This window comes from Carettochelys insculpta, chromosome 25 (genome assembly GCF_033958435.1).
Source record: "Carettochelys insculpta isolate YL-2023 chromosome 25, ASM3395843v1, whole genome shotgun sequence".
NCBI lineage: Eukaryota > Metazoa > Chordata > Testudines > Carettochelyidae > Carettochelys > Carettochelys insculpta.
The window spans coordinates 8,165,259-8,191,799 of NC_134161.1; the positions used below are offsets into that span (position 1 = coordinate 8,165,259).

Genomic DNA, 26,541 nt, shown 5'->3' on the forward strand with positions numbered 1-26,541 from the left:
TGCCAGTCTCCCCTCCATGCACTCGTAGACCACAACGTTGGTCCAACTACTGGGACGTCAGTGCCTTTCTACCCCTCTGGGCACATGTGCAGCGCTGCATCATCCTAGTAGCTGAGCACCTCGCAATCACTCATGGACGTTATCCTCACAGTAGGGTACAGAAGTGCTGTTATCTGTGTTTTACTGTTGAGGAAATGATGCGCAGGACAGATGAAGCAACATACCCAAGGTTATCCTGTGATGTCTGTGGCAGAGCTGAGATGTCAGTCCAGATCTCCTGAGTTCCAGTCCAGTGCTTTTTCCACCCAGGTCATCCTTCCTCTAGCTGCAACAAGTTTTATCTGAACTTACAATTTAGCACGTGGGCACGTCTTTTCTATCCCCTTCTCTTAACCTCCTCATTCTTCCCCTTCTCTTCCAACACGCCTCTTTCTGTTTCTCTGCTTATCTGCCTCCATCTTCCACTCTCTCCTGCCCTACTCAAGCTTCTTTTCATCAGTTACAGTTGCGAAAACCAGCTCCTGCTTGGGCACCCATGGGCAGCGCAGAAGCTCGCAGCAGTCATGAGTTTGTGTTTGATCCTCCTGTTAGATTACACTCCCTTTTTGTTTGCCAATGTGTCCTTAATACAAACCATTTTTATCTACTCCCAGCTTATGTCTCTGATTTAATGTTTTCTAACCCTCCAACACGAGTGTACACCGATGCGGCTGTGCTCTGGGGAAAAGAAACAGAGTCCCCTTCAAGTAGTTCATCCCTTCATAGCCTGATAACATCTTCCAGATGTTTACTGGACTCTTTCTGTGGTGTCTCTGTGGCATAGGAGTGCCTGAACTGGAACACAGTAAATAGCTTGTGTTTGCAAATGAATTGCATTGCTTTATTTCTCTCACATCAGAGACACTTGAGCTGCTACCCCCCACCCCAACACCCTCAGCTACTGCAAGATTGTTTCCCAAGTATCTTTTCCTGTTGCTTGATCCATTGCAGGGCTAACTTAACTGCCTCAAGCATCTGCCACTTCCCAGGCAAAGACCATTCTGTCATAACTGAGCATCAGCATTTTTCCTGATATTCATCTTCGCAATGTCCCTCTTCGATCTCAGCCAGTTGGTTCTAGCTAGAGTCCCCTTCTTACACCCTAAGTCATCCCCTTCCTTTTTTCAGACCTGGGTTCTAGGAAGTTCAGTTCCAGTCTCATCTGTCTGGTTATTGGACGTAATCCCCTCTGCTGTCATTTACATGGGCATGAACCAGGAACAATTCATCCTTATTTGTTTATGGGGTCCCCTGCGCTCAGTAGCAAGGCAGCCTGTGTTCTGAAGAATGCACGCAGGACAGGCAAAGGTAGTGCTCTTGAACCGACGGGGAACAGGTGCAAGCAGAAGTGAAGTGTCTTGCCTAAGGGGACACAAGGCATCTGTGGCAGAGCAGGTAGATCGCCTGCATCACAGTCCAGTACTTTGCCCCAAAGACCATCTTGCTGAAGTCAGTGGCAGAAAACTGGTGTAAAGCCACTGGCAAGGACAAAAGAATTAGATCTGCTGTCTCTGTCCTGGGCTAAACCAAAGCGGTGGATTGGTGCAACCTTTAGCTTTGTGGCTTGAGCCCATCTCCTCTGGGCTCATGCCCTACAGACATTTGTGGCAGGTTCTGGTGCACACCTCTGCCTGTACATCTCACTGCCTCGTCAATCACCATCGCCATGAGCCTCCAACTCCATCTGGCTTCAGAGAGTGATCAACAAGCACAGACTGCGGAGGCCCTGTCTACATTAGTTAAAGAAGCCTGCCTGCGGCATACAGGCTGCTTCTCTCCCTCTTCATGGAGGATGCAGAGTGAGATCAAGGCAGATAGCAGCTTATTACTCTTTAACTTTCCTATTACTAACCAAACAGCTTATGCCACCAATAAAACAGCCATTGCAGCCCACTAACAGCCTTCCCCCGGAGGAGACTGATCAGAGGCAGGGGATGATAGCTTCTGGAAGCAGCACTAATGGAAGCAAAGAAGACTTGACACTGCTCTAATGAAGCAGAACCAGATGTCCCCCTTTGCTGGGTTCTGTTTCTTCCAAATAAGCCATGTTGTTAAGCAAACAATGCCTTCCTCGTCAATCTTGCCGGTCCCCCCTTGCTCCTGTTCCCCAGGCTCTGTGGTCCCATATTGGCCATATTCCCTGGGCCTCTCCACTGGTGCTCCCACTCCTGTTTATTTGTGACAATTGAAATATTATCAGACCTCATAGTTCTGATGTCTTTGGATTGGCCTGTTACTTCTCCGCAGATCAAACAGCGCAAAGCTCTAGGCTGCGTCATCTGTTTCTGTTCCTCCTCCACCACCACGGGGTCATCTTATTTCTGTTTAGGTCTGTCCTAAAGGTTTCAGCTAGGCTCTTACCCCTGGACTTTCCTTAAGGGTCTCAGCCAGGGGCTCTCTTGTGCATTACTCCTATTCCAAGCCAGACTTTCCTTCTTGCTTTGATGTCCTCCTTCTCATGCTCCACTGTTGCAAAAAGCCTGTTTAGGATTCCCTCCATTGGTGCTGACTTCTATTGTTTCCTTGGGGTGCCCCCTCTCCTGAAGCCTGGCCGTCACTTCAACCCTTCCCCCAAACACCTGCCACTCACTGCTCTCCACCTTCTCTCAAGTACCTCCCCCAGCCACAAATCAGCTGTGGCTGTGATGTGTTGAGCACCCGTTATTTTTTTTCCCAGGGGTACTCCAGCCCCAGGGCACCCAGGGAGTCAGTGATGGAGCTTCCTTCAGCTGTCTACTCCATTTAGTAGAATATTCTCTGCAGTATTCTTGGAAAACATTTTCTCTTGTCTCCTTCTCAGGCGGCAATGAGTTTACTATTTGTTACTGGAGAAATGGGCCTTCTGCAACTGACTCTTTCTCTTTCACCTGCCCCTCCCATTTTTCCAGGTCCCTCATTTCAAAGTTGCCCCAGAAGAATTCCTCAAGTTCCAGTTCCAGCGTTTCACCACCTTGAACCTCCACCCTAGCAACACTGACATCAGCGTGGCCGTCGCTGGGATCCTGAATTTCTTTAACTGCACCACCGCCTGCCTCATCTGTGCCAAAGCTGAATGTAAGTTGCCCCAGATGGTGATAACCCCCTGCTGTATGTGCTTGATTCTCGTTTTATCCCCTTGCCATAGCAGTTACCTTCTCTCTGCAGTGTAAAAATGCCTCAAGCTTCCACACCTGAGGGTGGAATCCCACTGGCAAGGTTCGTCGGCTGACTGGTGGCCTGTGCTGTTCTCTGATGATAGCGGGATAAAATAACCCATTTCACCAATGGAGGGGCCTGACCTGTCAGAGGCCGGAGGGGAACTTGCTGAAATCGGGGTGACTGAGGGGCCTGCAAGGTAGAGTTCCACACCTGGAACCAAGTCCGGACATGTTCAGACGTGTCTGTGAGAGATAGGGACCAGGAGATGGACGCTGGCCACCTTTTGGTTTCATGGAGGGTGTTTTACCTGGCAGATTGGTTTCCATAATGGGCAAGGTCTGAGGTCAGTTCCTAATATGGCACATTAACATAAGAACAGCCAGACTGGATCAGACCAAAGGTCCATCTGGCCCAGGATCCTGTCTTCTGACACAGGCCAATGCCAGGTGCCTGGATGGAGTGAGCAGAACAGGTAACTACCAAGGTGATCCCTCTCCCTTCATCCATTTCCAGCCCCTGACAAACAGAGGCTTGGGATGCCATTCCTGCCCACCCTAGCTGATAGCCACTGATGGACCCAACCTCCATGAATTTATCTAAGTTGTTTTCTTTTTGAACCCTGTTCAACTCCTGGTCTGGCAAGGAGTTCCATCGGCTTGCACTGTGCTCTGTGAAGAAAAACTTGCTTTTGTTAGTTTTAAACCTGATACCCATTAATTTCATTGCGGGTCCCCTAGTTCTTACATTATGGGAACCATTAAATAACTTTTCCTTATTCACTTTTTCCACAGCAATCAGGATTTTACAGACCTCTATCATGTCTCCCGTTAGTCTCCTTTTTTCTAAACTGAATCGTCCCAGTCTTTCCTAATCTTTCTTTATACGGCAGCCATTCCAAATGCCCAAAAAATTCAACAGTGCCATTTGGAAATGCATCTTTCTGAGACTTGCGTGCAGTCTGTGACCTAACTTGAGTGCATGTTAGATTTTGCTAACATCCAGCCTGTTCCGTGCCATGCAGGGCGTGTGCCCCAGTAACGACACCACTGCAAGCCTGCGTGATCCAGCGCTGCACACATTTGGCCTTGTTGTCTTTCTTCCACTGGTTTTACGCTCCAGTGTAATTCCATTGGCATCCTGGGAATGACCCCTAATTTATACTGGAGTAAGTGAGAGGGGAATCAGGCCCCGGTGTTAGCACGCAGGCAGGTAGATCTGGGTAGCTGCTGATATATGCATGTCTAAGCATGAGCACAGGCTTAAAAATCTGGCTTTTGTATGCAATGCAGCATGGCCCATACTAGCCTTCTCTCTCCAACCACCCGCCAACAAACCGTGCTTAATGTCCAGTCCAAATTCTGCAGCTCTGGCTCACTTCTAATGCACAGAGGCAGACACACCTGTGTATACCTGCATACGCCACCCATAGACATACAGACACCCTCCTTAGGTTGCCATGCCCCTCCCATGCTTGTGTCTTTCCAGGCAATAGCTTAACATGGCAGCCAACTTCACGAAAACTCAGGCCGTGCCATAGTTAAGGATTCCCATTTGCATGTGTTGAGTGAGGTGGTAGCTGAATGCACTAGGGTAAATGGTCCCAGTGGAAAGGAGCCTACTGTAAAGGGGGATGGGAGTGAAGAGCTGCACTTGGCATCACTCAGAATGCCTCCAGGAGCAGCTGAGTGCCAGCAGAATGGAAGCCAGCAGCCTGGATCTGGCCCTGCATTCACAAGAGCAAGAAGACTTCTGTCCTGACCAGCTCCGGCACGGATGCAAAAAAGTCTGTGTGCCTTCTTCCCAAATTCACACCCTCTGGTATAACTCAGCAAAATCCCCTTGAATCCAACTTGTACCAGCTGAGGATCTGGCCCAAGGGCTACAAAGTTGTTTCCGCTGCAACCTGAACGCTGGTAATATTTTTCACTCGAATGTTTCCTGCTGTTACTTTAGCACTGCCATTAGCCTAGTTTTCACAGCAACTTTTTTTTTTGTAATCCCTAATGTGCAGCGTTTACTTATCTTCACTCCCTCGCCCCATCCTCACCCCTCCCCAGCGATACACAGTGCGCTGCACGCACCAACTCCAAAACACGCCCCCGCATAACCAGGCTTCTGAATGCACCTGTCCATCCATGAGCCAACACACCCAGGTTCGTCCCACTTCATTCGTCCTCTGCTTAATTCGATCCTTCATTTAACTGGATCGAAAAATCCCAGGAACCAAATAGCTTGTGTTAAATAATTCAACGCCCACCCTTAATTGAATCAATCTGCATAGCTTGAATCAGACACTGCTGGATAACTCAATTGCTGAATAGAGGAAATTACTCCTTAGAGCTAGTTCCGTGGTGGGCACCCTGTGCACCACCGGCCACATGCAGCCGACTGGGGCTCCTCCTTCAGCCTGTGAACGCCTGGCTACCCCGCTCTTCCATGCACCTCTTACATACCGAGCTACTGGAGCCCTGCACCTTCTTGCTTCCCCTCCCACCCCCAGCACTTTTGGAGTTTGTAAATTGCCTGATTAGCCTTTCGTCCCTCTCCTCCTGCTTTCTCCCAGAGCTGGAATGCTGCGAATCAGCTGCCCGTGACGTGCCAGCTCTGGGAGGGAGAGGGAAGAGCAGGGAATCAGCATACCAGTGGCAGCGTGGAAGTGCTGGGAAAGGTGAGGAAGAGCAAGGGAATGCAATGCTCTGGAGCTCCAGTGTATGAGGGGCACATGGGGGAGAGGGGCAGACAGAGGGGCTGCAGGGCCACAGGTGGAGCCCCGATGGGCCACGGGCTGCTGCAGCCCACCAAGGTGAAGCAGGGCCACTCATGCGCCCACTCACCATTCGCCTTTTCCCATCCCAGGGCTAGTGAGTCATATGGCCTCAAGCAGGAAGAGCCCTGGGGACAAGGTGCTTCATGCAGCTACAATTCCCTCCCTCCCCTGCACTAGCCACTGTGGTGGCATGGAGCACACAGAGGCTCATGAGGAGACAGGAACGGACCATCGTCCTGATCCATGGGGAAGCGGAAGGCAGCAGCCCAAGCACAGAGGCTGCTCTTGGCCCCTGAGCTTGGGAAACTGCACTCTGGGGAAATTTTTGTATGCCCCTTGCTGGCCAAGGAAGGACTGCGCGCAGCCTGGCCGTTCAGAAGTAAGAAAATTCTCTCTTGAGGGACAGCATTGTTTTTCTGGCGCAATAGCTGGAAAATCAAGCCCAAGGAGCAGCGAGTCTGAACTGTTTGGACTGTGTGATAGGACTCCTGGGTTCTATTCCTGTCTTGTTACTGCCTCATGCTGTGACTTTGGAAAAGTTTTGTCTGGGGGCCAGCTGTCACTACACTGCAGTAAACAGCAAGTGACTCTCTGTCTCTGGAGTTACACCAATGCAAAAACAGTTCATGTGGGAGCTGATTCAGGCCCCGTGTCTCTCTCCCCATCTCAGAGAGTCTGCGAATTATCTTTCACCCTCACCTGAAAAGCGCTGCGCATGTTTCTAAGACCTGCGATATGGGGACACAGCTCCAGCTCATATCTGTTGTGGGTGGAGATCACTGTTGCTATCACAATCCCGAACATGTGTTATGCAAGCTGTGATCCGCATCCTGGTAGTCAGAGACAAGGCAAGCTGCTTAATGCTATCCAAGTCCCAGGCGTGGCTCACGGCACAGGAGAAGGCTCTGGGTGTGAGGATACACAGACACCTGCTTGTGTATGCAGAACTCTTACCAAAGCCTTCGTGCATATTGGCTGGTGTGAATGGCTCAGCTTCTCAGAGCAGCGTGGGGAAGGCTGCCTGCAGAAGGCATCTTCCCATCTACCCTCCAGGGCAGAGCCATCCCTGTTCTATCATCCTCTGCTCAAGTCAGGGCTTATAGCTGAATGCAAGGACACATCTGCACGCACAGATGCTGCTTTCTTGAACCACCCTTGGGTCGCAAAGATGGAGAAGTTCTCTTACCTTCATTGTCTCGTGGGGAAAGTGAGTCAGTGCAGCTCAGGGCAGTGGAGTAGAAATTGGTGAATCTGTTTGAACTAATAGTTCTATCACATAAAAACATTTTCAAGTCCCGAGACTTATTTTTGACTCCAAGCCTGATTAACTAAGAGGCTGCGGTTGAACAAGAAAACTTGTTTGAGAATGGAAACAATCTCTTTTGAAGCTTCTGTTTCAAATTAAAGTTTTGTCAATTAAAAATAGCGGGGGAGGGCCTGGGAAAAAGAGTGAAATTGAACAACTCCCTCCCCTGTAAATCATGTGCCCACCCCCCCACGTCACCCATAGCAACCCTCCCCCCAACACCCGCCCCCGACCCAAAACACCCCACCCCCCAACACCCCCCACGTCACCCATAGTAACCCTCCCCCCAACACCCGCCCCGACCCATAACACCCCACCCCCCAACACCCCCCATGTCACCCATAGCAACCCTCCCCCCAACACCCGCCCCCAACCCATAACACCCCACCCCCCAACACCCCCCATGTCACCCATAGCAACCCTCCCCCCCTGCACATTGGGGGGGGAGGGGCGGGTGGGGGCACTGCCTGGTATAAATCAACTATGTTCCCTGAGGTCCACCCCATTCTCCTCCACAGTATGAGATAGAGCAAATGCAAATAACTCTCCCCAAGGCAATCCAGGGGGCAAGGTAGCTGGGGTGGTGCTGCTCCACCTTCTGGATGGAATCCCTCTGCACACGCGGGAGAATCCTTTTCTGCAAAGCCTTGTGGAGAGTGCTTCTCACTGCTGCCTGCCCTGGGGTTTGAGCTGGAGGATGGACTCATGGCTCCTCTGCCTCCATCTGTGTTAACTCAGCTGGAACACGGCACTGAGAACCACCGTGTGAGGTCTGTGCCTGCCTGTCAGGAGTTCTGCCGCCTCCCCACTGCCATCGTTTGAGGTGGAGGCTGAGCATGACTGTGTGGCACCTGGGAGGCTTCATATGGGCTCCTCCCATGTTTTCACAATGGAAGGGGGTAACTAGTGGCATTCCCCAAGGGTCAGTCCTGGGACCAATCTTGTTCAACTTATTTGTCAAGGATCTAGAGAAAGGGGTAAGAAGTGAGGTGGCAAAGTTTGCAAATAACACCAAACTGTTCAGGATAGTCAAAACCAAAGCAGACTGTGAAGAACTTCAAAAAGATCTCAGTAAACTGAGTGATTGGGCAGCAAAATGGCAAATGAAATTTAATGTGGGTAAGTGTAAGGTAATGCACATTGGGAAAAATAACCCCAACTATACATACAATATGATGGGGGGGGAAAATTTAGCTAAAACAGATCAGGAAAGGGATCTTGGAATTATAGTGGATAGTTCTCTGAAAACATCCACGCAGTGTGAAGCGGCAGTCAGTAAAGCAAATAGGATGTTAGGAATAATTACAAAAGGGATAGAAAAGAAGAAGAAGAATATCTTATTTCCCCTATATAAAACTATGGTATGCCCACATCTTGAATACTGCGTGCAGATGTAGTCTTCTCACCTCGAAAAAGATATATTGGCATTAGAAAAGGTTCGGAAAAGGGCAACTAAAATGATTAAGGGTTTGGAACGAGTCCCATATGAGGAGAGGCTAGAGACACTGGGACTTTTCAGCCTAGAAAAGAGGAGACTGAGGGGCGATATGATAGAGGTGTATAAAATCATGAATGGTGTGGAGAAAGTGAATACAGAAAAGTTATTTACTTATTCCCATAATATAAGAACTAGAGGACACCAGATGAAATTAATGGGTAGCAGGTTCAAAACTAATAAAAGAAAGTTTTTCTTCACACAGTGCACAGTCAACCTGTGGAACTCCTTACCAGAGGATGCTGTGAAGGCCAGCACTCTAATAGAGTTTAAAAAAAGAGTTCGATATATATTTGGAGGTTAGGTCCACAGATGGCTATTAGCAAGGGGTAAGGCATGGTGCTGAGCCTTTTGTCGAAGGCAGGAGTTGGCTGGCAGGAGACAAATCGCTTGATCATTGTCTGCGGTTCACGTCCTTTGGGGTACCTGGCATTGGCTACTGTCGGCAGACAGGATACTGGGTTAGATGGACCTTTGGTCTGACCCAGTATGGCCGTTCTTATGTGCATAAGTTCAGACTTTGCGAAAATAATGGCAGAAGACTTGTAATTATAGCCTTTCCCCCAGTCTATGTGTGGCTTCTCTATACACTATAAGCTCTCTGGAGCAGGGGCCATATACTATTCCTTCCCCTCCAGTGAGGCCCTATTCTTGGCTGGCCTTTAGGCACAACTGCAATAAACATGAGTAAAATAATAATGAACAGTTATGGCTGGAAACATTCCTCTCTGATCCTTGGTAGGAAAAGTGATTGCAGGTGTGGAGGAAATTAAACAGTGAAGAGCTCTGGCATGAAGCTTAAACACCACTTAAGTCCCACTTTAAGCCATAAAATAACACTCAGGTGACATATGGGCCCTCTTAGAATTTCACCTTCTGTCAAGAAATAGACTAGGAAGTTAATTCCATCGCAAAGAAATCTTGTTGATGGCAGTTGCAAGAGTCCCCAGCAGAGGTTCTTCTGGATTAAGGCAGACAGGCAGGGGACCCCGCAAGCTGAAGAGCTGAGTTCATGCACAATGGGTTTCTGAAAAACCTCTCTGTGAATGAGACTCCTCTCATCTCCTTTACCCCTTTAATGTGTGGCTTTGTTGCTTTTGGGGAACAGGCAGGTGTTCTGGAGAGCAGCCTTCTACCTCCGGTTGAGCTGCATTGTGCCACGCTGCATAGCTCCCCCCGCCCTTGGCCTTCTGGGTTAATACACTGTTTAGTGAAGTCGAAATGACACTTAGTTTATGTTCTGGCCTGGAAGCACAGGAACACTGAGGTTACATCTACCCTGCAAAAACAAACCAAAAACAACCAAACCATGGCAGCGAGTGTCGGAGCTGGAGCAAGTGATGTGGGGTCATGGGTCTTGTGGTACAGTAGTAGGCATCCTTCGATCCCAAGGGATCATGGGTTTGCACCCCAGTTGGACAGATTCGAGCAGCGTCTTCTGTGGCTGTGCAATCCAATCCGGGAGCGGCAGTCCTTTCCGCACTGTGAGCAACAGTAGGCAGATGTCGCTCTGGTATCATGGGCACGGATCTTCCTGAGGGCTCTCCTGTCTTCCGCTTCCTTCACCAAGGTAGTTTCATACATAGTAAAAGCTTCCTTCACTCCCTGTTCCCAGGCATGCCTGTCTGAGGCGAGCGAATGCCAGGTGTTCACACTGATAGAGAGAGCGCCAAGGTCACACTTGCACATGTCTTCGTAGTGCAATTTAGGTCGCCCTTTCGGCCTCTTTCCAGACGCCAGTTCGCCGAAGAGGAGGTCCTTCGACTTGTGGTACACTGTTAAATATATGAGCATGGACGTTTCCCTTGGGGCTGCAGCGTGAGCCCCAATCAGCTGAGATAGACTCTGTGACTCAGAGCCATTGATTGATTCACTGGGCTGACTGACCCTGAGTGCCCCTCTCACAGCCAGGCCACGGGCCTTAAGCTCTGGACTTGGATGCTGGTGTTTAACTAGAACAGTTTCCTTTTGCTGAATTCCTCCTTTGAAAAGAGAAGTAACCCAACTGACTCCTCCCTTCCCAACCCCACATACTGCTCGGTACTACAGAACCTTTCCTCACACCAGGAGTTTTACTGGCTTCATTGCACATCCGAGGGCTTGCAGAATCAGGACACTGGTTAGTAAGGTCGTTGGGCGACAGACATTCTTGTTGTTATTTACATGACTGAAGATCCAAAAAGCACTTAGGCAGAGTGAGAGCACCCCTGCCCAAAAGAACATACCATCAAAATCAGAGATACTCAGACACTCTCTCTTTAATGTGTCTCCTGCAGCTCATGGCAGCAGGATACTAAAACACTGTGCGATTTAATTGTTAAGCTAACCAAATTATTCACCAGAAAGGATGCTTTTACTATGCGATTAACTAACTACGTTATCAGCTCATTATTCGCTTATACACTGTGAGAGTAGATATAAAAACGGAACATTTCCCCTGCTAGTCACGGTACACTGGCTCTTTTCGACAACACTCAACGCTAATTTGGCTCTTGAAGGCTGATGATTGCTACTCTAAATAGCGAAGGCAAAAAGATGGGGAGGCAAGTAGAGAAGTGACCTGAGGTGGGAATTCAATCAAGGTCTCCAGAAACCTAGGTTAGAGCTCCACCCACTGTACTGTGCTTCCATTCTACCTTGTCCTCTCCTTTCTCTGTCAATGCCTCGAATGCATTTGGTGGTTGTGTTGCTCTTTGGCTGTGTTAGATATTAGAGAGACCGGGTGGTTGTGAGAGTGTCATTTTTTGGGCCAGCTTCTGTTGGTGAGAGAGAGAAGTGTTAGAGGCACACAGAGCTTATCTGCAGAATACATTTGAGTCTTGATGAAGTAGTAGCAGTACAGATTGAACCTCTCTAATCTGGAACTCTCTTGTCTAGCAAAATCCATAATCTGGCATGATTTCAGTGAGCTGGACGACCACTTACCTTGCATGTGGCCAAGTTTCCTGTGGTCCCACAAAGTTGGTTTACAGCCACCAGTCCTGGCTCTCAGTGTTCTGTGCTGTTATTTAGCTGTAATTTACCCCTACATGTCTTCTAAGAGTCCAGTAAGCAGTGGAAGTGTTGGTCATGTGCTAGACAATATTGACCTCCTGTCGTACGGCACCAGACAAGAGAGGTTCAACCTGTAGCACAATTGTTACTATGATTATTTGTGCTAGGATCTTACCAAGTTTGCAAAGGACTGGTTCCTATGGGGGCGAAGATAGCAATTGTGGTGCATAGGGTACTCAACTCAAAAGGTCTGTTGATGTTTCTTTTGTGTGAAGGCCTTTTAAACCTAGAGAAGTTGCTTCGTCAGTTCCTTATCTCGAAGGACACCCTCTCAGTCCGGATGCTGGATGACAGCCAGGACCCTACTCCCCTCCTAAAAGAAATCAGAGATGACAAAACTGCCACCATCATTGTACATGCGAACGCCTCCATGTCTCACATCATCCTCCAGAAGGTAAGCGACTGTGAAATTACACTTTCATAAATGGCCTTGTTTCCATCAAATGATCCTTCTGCATGTGCATTATAGGGTTCCAGAACTTAATAATTCTTACCATGTTGCTGAAAATTATCTACACTACACAGAGATTTCCACTGATCAATGCTGAGTTCCTGTGTGTAACTGTTTGCGCATTTCCTCTGGGATTCTGGCTATAGAACAAACAGATAAAAGCATGGGAGTGCATGCCCAAGAGGTGTGTGGCTCGGCAGCCAGGATCCCAAACTCTTGTTGCTCCAATGGACTTTGGCCAGGGCAGTTCAGAGTTTTGGAAAATCAATCCACCAGTGCTGTGGATTCTCTTTGCTGTGTACATCTCTGTTTTGTTTTTCTGTTCCATTAGTTTTACCAGATGATGTTTGTTTATCTTCTTGCATCCCCGCCGGTTGATGTGTTTGTTTAGAGAGCTCACTTTAATCTAGCCATTGGATCCAGGTTTGGCTTCCACTTTAGTGCAGTTCCCCAGAGCCTATGTGAGACAGATTTGTTAGCAAATTTTCCAATGAAATAAATGTAAGTTTTGGCTCCCGACATTCATTTCTTGATATACCAAGCTAGAGATTCCTGGTTATGTAGAAGATATGGTCAGATGGCGTCAATCATCTAAAAAACCTAATCCAAACCCCACTGGAGCCTGGGGACTCCCTGCTGACTTCAGTACGCTTGGACGCTTTGTATTATCTTCACTCTGAGAACAGAACGCTCATCGTCTGGGCCTGATGTAGGAGGCTAGTGATGTCCTGTACCAGTGTTTCTCAACCAGGGGTACATGTACTCTTGCAAGTACACTGAGGCTATTCCCCGAGCCACTTCCATTCTCCCTCCAGCGTATACCTGGCTGTCGGGTCAGTCTCTCAGAGGTTCCAGGGGGTGTGGGACTAGCTGGGGGCTAAGGGGTCCTGGTCAGTCCCTGGCTGCTTGCAGGTCTCGTGGCTCCAGATGAACTCAAGGTGCAGGCTGGGGCTTGGCTCAAGGCTTCTCCTCTAGGCCGGTCACTCAGGGCTTCCAGGTGATCTGGGATCAGCTGGAGTGTGGAGGGTCCAGGCCAGTCTGCAGCCGCTTGCAGGTCTCAGAGTTCCAGCCAGACTCAGGGTGCAGGCCAGGCCCAGGGCTGAGGCAGCTCCTCTGGATCAAGCTGGTCCCTTGGAGTTTCCAAGGGATTGAGGATTGGCTGGGGCTAGGAGGGGGCGTGCAGCCTGATTTGTCGCTGCCCAGGAAGGGAGCACTGGGCTGACCTCTGGTTCCTCTGGAGGCTGGAGCCACACTGAGCCCTCAGGCTGAGCTTTTATAGTCCTAGCCCCACCTCCTGGCTTCTGGTCAGGTGACTGGAGGAGTTAATTTTGGCCCAAAATGGCTCCAGGAGGGGTTCTTCTGTCTCCGCATCAATGGATGGACAGTTTGCCCCATTACATCCTCCCCAACTTAAGTCCAGTTCTCTGTTTCCGGGCCCGGGCCCTTGGTCCTCCCCTGGGCAGGATAGCACATCCGTACTTGCGTTCATCTTCCCTGCCCTGTTTTGGATGGTGAAGCCATAGGGTTGGAAGCTTAGGCAGCACCTCGTTAGCCAGCTGTTGGTGTTCCACATGATCTGCAGCCACTTTAGTGGGGCATGGTCTGTAAACAGGATAGAAGAGTCCCTGAGGAGGTAGTATCATAGAGCTTCAACAGCCCATTTGATGGCTAGGGGCCTCCTTCTTGACCACTGAGTACTTATGCTCCTGGGGAAGCAACTTCTGGCTTATGTGTAGGATGGGATGATCCTCTCCCTCGATTTCTTGGGAGAGGACAGCTCCCAGCCCACTCTCAGAAGCGTCCATCTGGATCAAAAACGGTCAGTCACAATCAGGGCTGAATAAGACTAGCTCACTTCACAATGCCTCCTTCAGACTCGGGAAGACAATCTCACTCTCGCCACTCCACTTCACACTCTGCAGGCTACCCTTGGCTAGGAGAGCAGTGAGGGGTGCTGTGAGGGTGGCAAACTGGGGGACAAAGCAACATTAGTTCCCTGCCAGTCCCGGGAACTGCTGCGCTTTCCTCTTAGCAGTCGGAACAGGGTAGTTTCAGATGGCTTCCACCTTTCCCGCCAGTGGGTGGACTAGGTCCCGTCCCAAGCCATAGCCGAGGTAAATCTCTTGCCAGCCAATCTTACGCTTTTTTGCATTGGTGGCAAGACTGGTGTCCCGGGGGGTCTGCAAGACAGCAGCAACCTGTAGGAGCAGTTGACTGGGAGGGTTTAAGTTTGGCCCAAAATGGCTCCAGGAGGGGTTCCTCCATCTCCAGGTCAGTGGGTAGCCAACCCTGCCCCCCCACTACAAGGCTACGTAAAAAACATGAGTAAAGTCAGTACATTCTAAGAGTTCATTCAGACAATGACTTTTTTCTACTGCCTCATATGCCTTATGCTGAAATATAAGTACAATATTTCTATTCCAATTCATTTATTTGATATTAAGACAGTAGAAAGTCTGCAAGTTTCCAGTAGTGGTTTTCTGTGATATTTTTGCACTTTTGAAAGTTAGTAGTTTTTAAGCCAGGTGTAATTTGGTGGTATGCAAAACAAATCTGATTCCTGCAAAGGGTGCAGTCATCTGGAAAGGTTGAGTGGCTCTTGTTTCAAGACTTCAGACGACAGTAGGACCATGTTTCTCTACTGGTGGTCCTTGTATCCCTTCAGGGTACATGAGAGAAGTCTGGGGGTTCTTAAAACTTTTTTAAAGGGGCACGTTATAAAAAAGATTGAGAAACACTAAGCTATAAACCTGTCACTCCCACTGGCTGTAGAACTACATGCTAGTTTCCACAACGAATTTTGTCCACAAGAACAACAGAGTCTGGTGTCACCTTAAAGACTAACAAATTTATTTGAAGTATTTATTGTTTTAGTCTGTAAAGTGCCATAGGACTCCTTGCTGATTTTTGCTGAAACAAACTAACCTGGCCACCCCTCTGAAACTACCACCCTCCTGGAGGTGGCTAGACTTTGTGTGACTGCTGCCATCTTGGCTGACTCATTCAGGATTGAAGTGGGGATTGGCAGAATCAAAAGCACAAGTTGCAACAGCTCGAGTTGGAGAACTCATGTTCCCAAACCGCAACTCTAACAGATTCATATGCAGTGGGACTCAATACAGAGGGACACCTGCAGCACGTGTTCTTCAGTGGGTGATGTTTCCTGGTAGACAGGAAATAGTTTTCCCCTCCTGGGAAAATTTCCACGATTTTGGAAAATGTCCCTGGCCCGAATTGGGATGAAAAGTCGAAAATGTTTGCGGACCAAAATGTGTAGAACAAAAATTGGATTGGGGCAGTCACAACCTTTTGTTTTGATTCTGACCTTGTAATTATTTATTATTCATTAGATTTCTTCTCCTCCATTGCGTCCCATACATTCACTTACATTTCAAAACAACACATCTTTTTGAATTGCAAAATGGAATTTTTCATTTAAAAAACGAAAAAACTGGACACTTCGACTTTTTAAACTGGTTCCAAAAGGGCAACTTTGTGGAAGCCAGCCCTTTCCCACAGAACATTTAGGTTTCCATAAACTGTTTTTTTCCCAACCAGAAATAAAAAAAAAATCATTCATTTGAAAAATTCCTGACCAGCTCAAGCTCTCTTTGCTTTACTACTGTGGTGAAAAGATGATGAATGTTGCCTGGGAGAGGCAAAGAAACTGTGGCGGAATTTCAATTGTAGAGAGCTCCTCTTGGGATGTGAGGCATGAGGGCTGATGGGCCTCCATTCAGAATGTTCCCCTTGCTAATCTTTGCTGGTACGGATGCCAGACTTTGATCCAGAGGCTCAAGTTGGACTGAAGCTGCAAATAGAGTCAGTGCTGGCTTGCTCATCAGTTCATTACAGTGTCATTGTAATTGCACATGCAAGTGCATTGTCATAGTTGTCACTGAGGCACAAGTTTCCGTTTTTTATTTTTGTTGCTTCACTCACTCCTCTGAAGCTTCTGTTGTGCAGCAAGTCAAAGACGGGGGTTTGGGTTGGGGTCAACATGTACTTATTTATCTATTTAGACTCGGATTGTAAAAGGATTTGAATGAGCTCTCTGGCAATTGAGGGCTATCCCCTCAGCCTGTTGCCATGGTAATTTTCCACAGCTACAGAACACAGGGGCTTTTTAGACACACACTCCCTTTCTTCCCCTCTCTGGAGGATTCTCAGGCCATGACCGATGAAGATGTCAAAGACGGAGAAGATTTTGCAGCCATTCAATAACATTTAATGGAGTTACCCGTGCAGAGGACTTCAAGGGGGGAAATAAAATGAACAGTGCTCTGATGATGGATGAACTTCTTGCAACTGGTGAATCTGGAAGTGATTTCTCTGTATACTGGGAGAGCAAGGAGTAGAGTGGATGAAGATAATGATTATAAAATAGTTTTCTCCATTCAGCTCAGTCCAAACAGAAAGACTGACATTAATTACAAAAGTCTTTGCCTCTGACCCCGTATTACAGCCCTTTTGTGGCCTCTGCTACCTTTGAACAAGAGGGTGGTGATTATTACAGAATCATAGACTGCTAGAACTGGAAGGGACCTCAAGAGGTCATTAATTGCTCTCCATGTCCACTGAGAGTAGGACAGAAACTGCCACCTCTACTTTTCCCTCCACATATGGTCTAAAGACACAAGGTTGCATTTCATATAACCAGCCTGTCCCAGCTTTGCCCATAGGCATGTTAGTGAATGGGATCGATGGAAGAAAGGAGAAGACTTATTGCATTCTTTCACTTTCTGCCCTGGAAATGACAAGGGTCAGCAAGAGAGCACACATGGCTGCTCTCCCGATAGTGAGCAAGTGCAGAGCTGTGCAGGGCAGCCGTCAGACGAGAGGCCTGCCAGTCTAGCCATGGATGGCAGCAGTCGGAGTACAACACGCCCTGCCTGACCACTTGAAGGATTCAGTCTTCTCTCTGCTACTGACTTGCCTTGTGTTCTTGGCCAAATTCTGTTCTCACTGTCTCCCCTTACCCCATGAATGAAAGACAGGTGATAAGACAGGCCTATGGATCTGTGTCACCGCGGTGTCTGTGCAGATTAGCTGCTTAGTGACTGCGAAGCGCGTCTTAGTTCTTGGGGTGGGATTTTTAAAGCACTCAGCCTTGGCTGAATTCTGCTTCCAGTGGTACATGTCAGTGTCAGGGAGCAGAGGAAGTTCGGAGCATTTTGATGCTCTTACCTTACAAGTGGTGTGTAAATACTAACTGATGTTCCTCTGATTGCTTCCCCTCCCCTGTGTTTTTGTACTTCATCTTCCAGCCTTCTGTTTATCAGCAAAGGGTCCCCACAAGTAGCAATCAGGCTACAAAACCTCCTTTTCATTTGGCCTGCAGAGGATGGGTCAAGCCTGCATTAGTGGATGCTGTGGATTTGTTAGGTTCATAAAGATTGATCAAAATGATGAGACAGTGTGACAAAGTCAGGCCAGACAGCTGCAAGAGGGTGATGGAAGGCAAATAGGTTAGCCCTAGATTGTTTCCTCAGTTCATTTAGGGACCGCTGAATTCAACTGAGGGCTGCGTGAGGTCTTTTAGAGCCCCTCCTTCAGTTAGAGAAAGGGAAGGCGGGAGGCTGCTACCAGGCTAGTGGTAACAGGGGCAGCAACTTCTCTTGGAAGCAGCAGGTCTGACAGCCACTGCAGGAAAAGTGGGGGGCCCAGCTCTTCACCCCAGAAAGGGTAGGGCCGAGGGTAGTTTCCCTTAAGTGCTGATGGGACTGCAGCGCTGCTCCCGTTTCCCCCCCAGCCACACAGAGCAGCACTACCAGCACATTGAAAGAGCCTGGAGCTCTGGGCCCCCTTGAAAGGCTGGGTCGCAGGGCAGCTGCCCATTTTGCCCCTTCCTCCCCTGCATCAGCTGGCCTGCTAGGAGGAGAGGATGTGCTGCTTCTTACAGGGAAGGTGAACAACCCTGAGGGCTTGCTGGGGGAAGTGGTCTCAGAGGGGTTGCCATCGTCATCTGTAGTCACAAATAACAAGCAGTCCTGTAGCACCCTCGAGGCAAACAAATTCATTAGCTTTGAGATCTCACCTCTCTTGTGCATTACAAGGGCAATTTCTCCACCTTTACGATTTGCCAGAATGAGACACATCCCACTTAATTTGCTTCATTAAATGGTCCTGCTAGTGACAGGTAACCCTTCCCCTCACCCCCCCCCCCAACACACACAAACTCTGGATTCTGTTTTTCCCCTCCATTTTTCATCTGAAGAAGTGGGTCTTACCCTTGAAAGCTAATACATTTATCTCGAAGGTGCCACAGGACTGCTTATTATATGCTAGGCGAAGGACTGACACCATGGGGCAGAATTATTTTTCAGCAGTGTCTCTTCATTTTACTCGATGGTATATCACAGTCTCTTCTTTCCCTTCCAGACGGTCTGTGCTCACAAACTGTACTCGTACATCTTGACTGGTAGAACTAAATTGGTGTAAAGATTCTATTCCATGTGGGGGAAATATGCTGTACTGGGATAAGGCACCAATTATAATGGTGAAATCATAGGCTAGGCACAGGAAGTGCGCATCCAGGCTGGTCCCATGAGGGGATCCCCGCCACTGGCTCACACCCAGGGACCCCACCGCAGTCCATCTACCAGCTCAGTGCCTGACAGCCATGGGGGCTCTGCTCCTGGCCCGCCTCAGGGCTCCTCAACTGGGGCAGTTGATATGCAGAGCTTCTGCAGCTGAGCACTCCCACCCCAGTAATGGCTGGGTATCACTTCCATGTACACTCAGCATTTTACCTGTATCAATATATCGATTTAAAAAAAAATCTCCTTCCTAAACAATATAGTTACCAGCACCAAATCTGTTGTGTAGACAAGGGCAGCCATTCTATGGGTTTGATTTTCAACAAATTATCTGGCAATCAGGCACAGTTAAAACCACTGGGATGAGTAATTTATGAAACTGGAACTGTTTCAACTGTTATGTCTTCCTTCCTGGTTCCCTTTGTCTGTATTCGCCTTTGATGAGCTGTCTACTTGAAATCCTAGATTTGAGGTAGGTGTAGGGGGGAATCCTTTGTCCTCCATTAGGTGGCCACAGTGATCTGGGATTTAAAAACATCAATGAGTCTTTGGGTTATTTGTTTGTACAAAGGAGCCTATTCCCATTTTGGGCCCCTGGGCACTACTGAAATAGAACTAAGTAACAGGTAATAGCAAAGTAAGTAATAACTGAGTAATAGTGAAGTAACAGTTCATAATAACCCGCAGCTTTTGTAGACATCAGTGGGAGATGCACCTTTGAAAAGCAGCTCCCCTGTCATTCGTTTAATAGGGCAAACTGTGTTTCTGGGGCCTACCCTTTATAGCTTTTTCAAAGGGCAGCAATATCCTTCATGCACAGTGATAGATGTGGAAACAAATCTGATACTGTCTCCCCTGGTACTACCGCTGAGATGGAAGATTGTCACTCACTAGCCTAATCGCCTTTCCTCTCCTTCACAGGCAGCTGAACTGGGAATGGCGTCAGCCTATTACACATATATCTTCACTAATCTGGTAAGACGTTTTCTCAGCTCCTCTCCCTTGCATGTAGAAGCGTGTTAATGACAGCTGATCCGCTGCCTCTGAGAGGTCATTGGTGGTGTTTGGTAGAACCACAAGCTCAAGGGCGGGGTGGAGGAGGATGCATAAAGTTGGGGAGAGGGGCTGGGGAGATCTAGGATCCAGAAACCTGAACTTCAGATGAAAATAAGACCTTGCTGTGGCACAAGTATGGTGAAAAAGGGCTAATCCACCATTGGCACCATAGCTGTAGATTAGGGAAAAGGCACAGTCCATAGACGCAAACCCGAATGATGTGCGACTCTTCAGAACCGGTAACAGACACCCAGTCTCTTCCAGTCTGGGAAAGCCAGGCACTGGCCACAAAACCATGCCTCCTTCCCTGGGTGAGCTGGGATAATGAGGTCTTAGGGGCAGTGTTCCATGGATGCTGAATGCTTGGGCAGCCACCCAGGAGAGATTCAGGTGCTACCCAGCTGATTAGCAGAGTGCCCATAGCCAACCGCAGATGGCAGTGTGTGTTTCCGTTGGTGGTGCACATCCCCATAAGCAGGGGTTTGCAACCCAAATAGCGAGAAGAGCCATTTTTTCAGATTGAGCTACAAAGTCAATCCTTCAAGAGCCGCAGTGCACGTGACTATGAGATGCTCCTAAATAAATAACATCAAACCGTGCTTTTTATCACCCCTGTTTTAGAACAGTGCACACACAATGATTTGTACCAGTTAGAATGTTAAGTTACCCCCATCTTCAGGCTTTACCTGCCTCAGCCACCAAATCTGTTGTCCCATCCCCAGGATTAACCCTCTGAGCCTCAACCTCCCCTCCCTCGGCCCCTAGACTTAACCCCTCTGACACCAAACCTTTCACCCAACTCCCAGGCTTAAACCCCCTGAGTCCTAACCTTCCCTTCGTGCCCCCAGGCTTAACTCACCTCAGCGCACACAGTTCTGCAGTAGCTATGGCCACAGCCTCCTGCCTCTGCCCCCTGCCATCTGCTCCTCTTTCTTGGCACAGTCGTGCAGCTCTGGCAAGGACAGGCTTGGCCACCCTCCCCGCAGCTCTCCTGCCAGCTTAGACTCATGCCCACATGGGGCAGCTCCCTGCCCAGCGGGCTTTCTCTCCTGGGTTCCCTGCTGAGGCTGACCACTGCCGCTTAAACAAAAACACAAACTTCAGTTGTCTCAATGGCGGGCAACTGAATTTAGATTTAGATTAAGTGCCGGCCGACACCAGAGCCACAAGAGGAGTTAGCGGCGGCAGCGCTGGGAGCCGCAAGTGACTCCCTCAAGAGCCACATGTGGCTCTGGAGCTGCAGGTTGCCAGCCCTTGCCCATAAGCTTTGGTGCACAGAGCAAAATGTGTTCTGCCCATGGATGGAAAAATACTGCGGGAGCCGTGGTTGGGGGGAGATAAAACCATCTTTTAGAGCGAAGGCAATACTTGAAGGGCCAGATTCCAAGTCCTCTGCAGACAATGGGAGTCTTTGCGCTGATTTCAGTGGGCTGTCGGGAGTCTTTAGCAGGCTGATCTGACAAAACCTGCTTTCCCATTTTGGCAACTTGCTTGACCAAGGAGTGCTTGTCTGAATAAAGGCTGTAGGCCTTAAATGCAGCCACAGGCTTCAGTAGCATAAATCTAGAGCTGAAAGTTAAATCGTCCCTTCAAAAAACTTTCCATGGGCCCCTCTGCAATTCTCAAGGACAGGAAATAAAGTCTAAAAGAAGATGGCCAATTTGAAAAATAATACCAACCAGCCAGGTTTTCCTGAGGCAAAAACACTCCTCAGCAAAGTGAGTTCTGTCCTCAGCTCGTGGAAACCAGCACAGATTCAAGCGCTATCCCGTTTTGCAGACCCTGTTGTGGTAGCCAGAAGCTTGCAGTGTTTGAAACAGATGTACACAGAGAGGGCTTACTCTCTGTTACAGAGAGGGATATGAGACAGCCATCTATGTGTTGAGGCAGTGTGTGTTTGGGACAAGTGAGTGCATTAGGGGCAGGAGGAGACTGAATGGATGTGTGAGACAGCAGTGAGGGAAAGTGTGAATGTGACAGGTGGGGGGGGATGTATTTTGTAATGTGGCTCATTGGGTTTAGCTATACAGCTCCTGTTAAGACTCATGGGCTAGATTCCCACGCCCAGTGCTGAATCAGAGGCAGAGGGCTTAAGCAGAAGCCAGGGGGAAGCCAGAATAAAACTCCCCCGCTCTAGTGGGTCTTGAAACAAACCACCAAGCAGGAAGGGGGAATTGCTATCTCCAGCGATAGCTGAGATGAGACCAGACAGCTACTAGTAGGGAGGGCTTAGGGAGAATGAAATCTATCACACTTTGATGCTGGGAGGTGGACTAGATGATTAACTAAAGGTACCTTCCAACCCATACAATTCTCTGATTCTGTAATTTCTATGAATATTTATGCCCATGTGCAAGCCTGCCAGGGAAGCTGAGAGCTGAAGCCTGCTGTGTGTGTATGTATTTGGGTGGGAGACAGACGGAAGCAGACAGAGCCAAGTGTGTAGGAAGGGTGAGCCAAATGTAGGAGAGGGAGAGCGAAACGGCTAGGCAAGCGGGGAGGGTGTGAAGAGCTGAGTGTGAAAGGAGGCGTCAGAAAGGGAAAAAGTCCCCACACAGTCTCCCCATCTGCCCGACTATCATCCCAGTTCATGCGCAGAGTCCAGCGCGTGGTTCTCAACCTGAGTCAATACTGTTCCACTGTGGACTTGGCCATTTGGTCCCAGTCCTAATTAATTCAGTATAAAGGATTGACAACTGGGAGAGTAGTAAAGGAGCCCGACTGGAGCTCAGCTGGTAACATAAATCTTGAGCGCAAAGCCCAGGTTGCCGGGATCCTCAATTATCAGGTGACTTTGTATTCAGGCAGTGGTGGGTTCAGGTTGTGGGTTCTAGTCCCAGGGTTCCTTACTCCCAGGAGCATTTTTTTATGGGCCATCACACCAACATGTCACAAAGAAGATCAGAGCCATGTTGCACTTGGGGCTGTACATATACATCGTGAGAGAGCGCCCTGGTTGTGACTCTTCCTCTTAGTTTCCAGTCTGAGCAAGAGGGTATAACTGTGTCCCTGTCCTAAGAATAATGGCTCCTATTCAAGGGTGATATTTCGGAGCAAGGGGCAGGGGACAGCAGCATACTGGGACATTGCTTGCTTTTCTTCCCATCTATGGGCAGAATAAATGTTGTTATGGGCACCAAGACATATGGGATGTGCCCCACTAATGGAAACGCATGTTGCTGGCTGCGGGTTCAGGAGGTGCTCTGCTAATCAGCTTTCCTGGATGGCTGCCCAAGCGTTCAACTAACAGGCAGCCCTGGCCATGACTGGATCTCCTTTCGGCAACCATGGTACAAAAAATGAGCAACACCTTTGAATTTTCTGTGGGGCAGTTCCAGTTTGATCACATCATCATGATCTGATGTTTGCAACTTCATCCCATTTCTCAAACCCAGGTTAGAGCAGCAGGTGAGAAAGAAGGAGGCTGCTAGAACCGTTCGTGGCGGTCAAGCAAGAAGAGTTATCTGTTTACTCCCATTTATTTTTTCACTTTATCCCAAAGACCAGCTCCCCATGGAGCTGACTCAGTTTTTGATGGTGATCATTAAGAAGAAGTGTGGTGCTGGGCAAAACCTGTGCAGATGGAAGAGATATTTAAGGAAATTAGTAAATTTAAATGGGGATGAGCGATGGAAGCGAGCAATTTAAACTAATAAATCTGAAGGGATTATCAAGCCACTAATGAACCCACTGAGATTTTGCAATCACTGCCTAATAGAAAAGATAAAATCTCTGTGAACTCCTCTCTGTAAGGGCAGGTGGAAGGCGGGTTTAAATGGAGAAAGCATCTGCCAAAGGCAGGATTGACAGTACATATAAAAACACAACTATGAAACTAATTGCAGCCAGAGAAAATAATCAGACCTAAGAGAAGTGATGAGGGACTTCGGAGATTGAGACATGCACAGGCAGGAGGAACTGGAGGATGTATCTGCAGACATTAGAGCCATTGCTGCAAGAGCTTCCTGAAGGAGGAGCAGTTCTGCAGCTCTGCATTATTTCTTTTCTCCTCAGGAGCACCGGCTGGAGGCAGGTTGCTGGGGCTGCACAGCCTTTGCACACGGAGCAGTTGGAGTCAGGAGGGCTGGCTGCTTCATGTAATGATCAGTGAGTCAGAGAGCTTAAACTCTGCTGATTAGTCAATGCAGCAGGGTGGAAGCTTGGCCCGTGAAAGCAGATGCCAACCTTCAGCAGAGAGTGGCAGGAGCTAAGCAGAGGGATCTCCCATCCCTTTGTGCATTTACATATAGGCTGAGGGCTAGGTGCAAGGGCTCAGAAGCGAATACATTCAGAATAACTCAGGGGTAGCTGTGAATTCATTATCTGCTCTTTCCAGCCAACCACAGAGCAAATGTCGTCTTTGTCATGAGGAAGGGTTCGGCCACATTTTCCCCAATGCTGGGCCAGGAATCAATATATAGCTAATGTAAGATTTTAGAAGGGTAGTGCGTTTCCTCCATAGATCTCCAAGGAAGGCATTGTCATCCTGGCATTTTGCATGGAGAAACTGAGGCATGGAGAGAGCAAATGAGTTACCCAAGGCCCCACAGCAACTCAGTGACAGTGTTGGGACTAGAACCCAGGTTTCTATTGATTCCTCATCCTATTTGTGCCTTTTTAACGGCATTCCCCCTGCGACACGCAACCTCATTTTCAATTGGCTGTAGCTACCTTGTCGGGGGTGTGGGGGCATGGAAAACAGCTGCTCTTTGAATAATAAGGCTTTCAAGAAGCATTCTTTTTGTAAGTAGAAGTCCTCTCCAGTACCCTTGCCCAGACTATCCCCTCTCCTGACTGGTTCATGAGGTGTTATACATGGCTAGGTTTTTTTCCAATCCCCAGAGGTGGCTGCATGTCTGTGTTGCTCTGTGTAGGTGTAACCCCTTTGTGAAACACTTTGGTTTCGTTGTGGGATAAAAAGTGACCGTGTAAGAGCACTGAGCCATGGCTGCTTTACATGATTCCAAACAGCCATTGGCTCTCCCTTACCCCCAAGCTTCCAAAAGATACATGGCTAGACTGTGCCTTTAGGCACATCTCTAAGAGTATGTGTAATCTGCATCATCCTAGGTGTGTCGCCTGCAGCATCGGGCTCTGAAACCCCTTCCTGCTCCTTGACTTGTAGTTAGTTACCGGCCACCCAGTAGCAGGTGCCCATGCCACTCTCTTAGCTGGTTGTATGGGCTGGGGATAAAAATCTCCTCCCTTCCTATTGCTCACCACCAGTGTTCTCTGTAAGCTGAGAGCTTGGGCAGCCACAGAAGAGCGCTTCAGGTGCTTCCCAGCTGATGAGCAGAGCACACCCAGCTGGCAGCATGTGTTTCTGTTGGTGGGGCTCATCCACACAGGCCTGGGTGCACATAATTTTTCTTCCGCCCATGGATGGAAAGAATTAGTGGAAACTCTGCTCCCCACCCACTTCTTCCAGTAAGCAGGCGCATAGTTCGTATTTATTTATGTGCATCCAAATCCACAGACCTATTGCTGGCGTATAAAGGCCCAGGATACCTCTACTCCCCACCCTGCATGCTGAAGTGAGTAAGCTGCCCAAGTTGCAGTCTAGTCCGTAGTGATTTCAATTCTTAATTAAAAATTTCTGTGGCAGAGAAACTTGACTTAATAAACATTTCAGCGGGAGGCAATATAGACATGTTGGCATTTGATTTATAATAAGGATGACGCGTCTAGAGCATTTGCAGATAAGCTACTGTGAATTGCAAGGAAATAATTGTGCATCCTTGCCCTGGAAATGTTTGAAACCACCAGAGCAGATCACAAGAGGCTCTGGATGTCTCCAAAACCCTGTGATGGAATTAATTCCTTGTAGCTCATTAATTTCATGTAGCTGCTGCTGCTTGTTGTTTTGCCCCTTTTCAAAAATATATATAATATATGGACTCGAGGCTGGATTTAAATTTCAAAAGGTTTATCAGGGAGATTGGATGGAAGTAATTGAAACTATTAAAATGATGCATCCAAGAGGAAAGGTGTGAAGGAATTTGAGTAGCACCTTGAGTCAGACAGTATATTCATTGTACGTTGTCTTGTTCTCTGACAGTATTTCGTGGCATTGCTGTGCACGGATAATTTCTGCTTTGTTCCATTGCCAGAATTGGCATAAATCTCTGGGGCTTTTTCAGTGAAGGGAAAAGATTATTCTGTACATAGGGTCAGATTTTCAAAGCCGCCTGCTTGGTTTGGACGCCCAGTTAGAAATTGATGGGAATCAAGTGTCTAAATCCCCTAGACAGCTTCATAAAATTTCAGCTTTAGTTTATAAATCACTTTACCTCTCAGAAAGTGGTATAGTGAATTCAGTTACCTGACTGGGAACAAAGAGACTAGATTTTTTTGCCTGCTGTACCAATGACCTGATGCATGGCCCTAGACAAGTGATTTCACATTTCACTGCCTCTGTTTCCCCAGCTGCTCTTTGTCTGGTTTGTCTCATGTGCTGCACATTATAGAAATTGATGATAAAGAAATAGGCCTGAACCAAATAGATATAAACATTCTTCCAAATTGGAATTTTTCAGAGACAGTCTCTAATTGTTGTCTTTGGCTGGAGTTCATACCAGTGCAAAGGGTCCTAACAAGGCCATTTGAACTGTTTCCTGTGTTAGGAGTGTAAATGGTGTGTAAGCTCTTGTCACCCCTAGGGCTTAAGAATGACAATGCAGTTTAAATACAAATGGC

The 26,541-nt window shown here is 48.2% G+C and overlaps 1 protein-coding gene across 1 annotated transcript in view; it reads left to right on the forward strand.

Annotated features, from left to right (window-relative positions):
- Window positions 1–26,541, forward strand: part of GRIK4 (glutamate ionotropic receptor kainate type subunit 4) — a 307,225-nt gene that overhangs the window by 208,875 nt on the left and 71,809 nt on the right. The window contains exons 5-7 of the mRNA XM_074977213.1: window positions 2,928–3,093; window positions 12,015–12,193; window positions 19,711–19,764. Of these exons, the coding sequence (XP_074833314.1) occupies window positions 2,928–3,093; window positions 12,015–12,193; window positions 19,711–19,764 (399 nt within the window). The remainder of the gene's footprint in view (window positions 1–2,927; window positions 3,094–12,014; window positions 12,194–19,710; window positions 19,765–26,541) is intronic.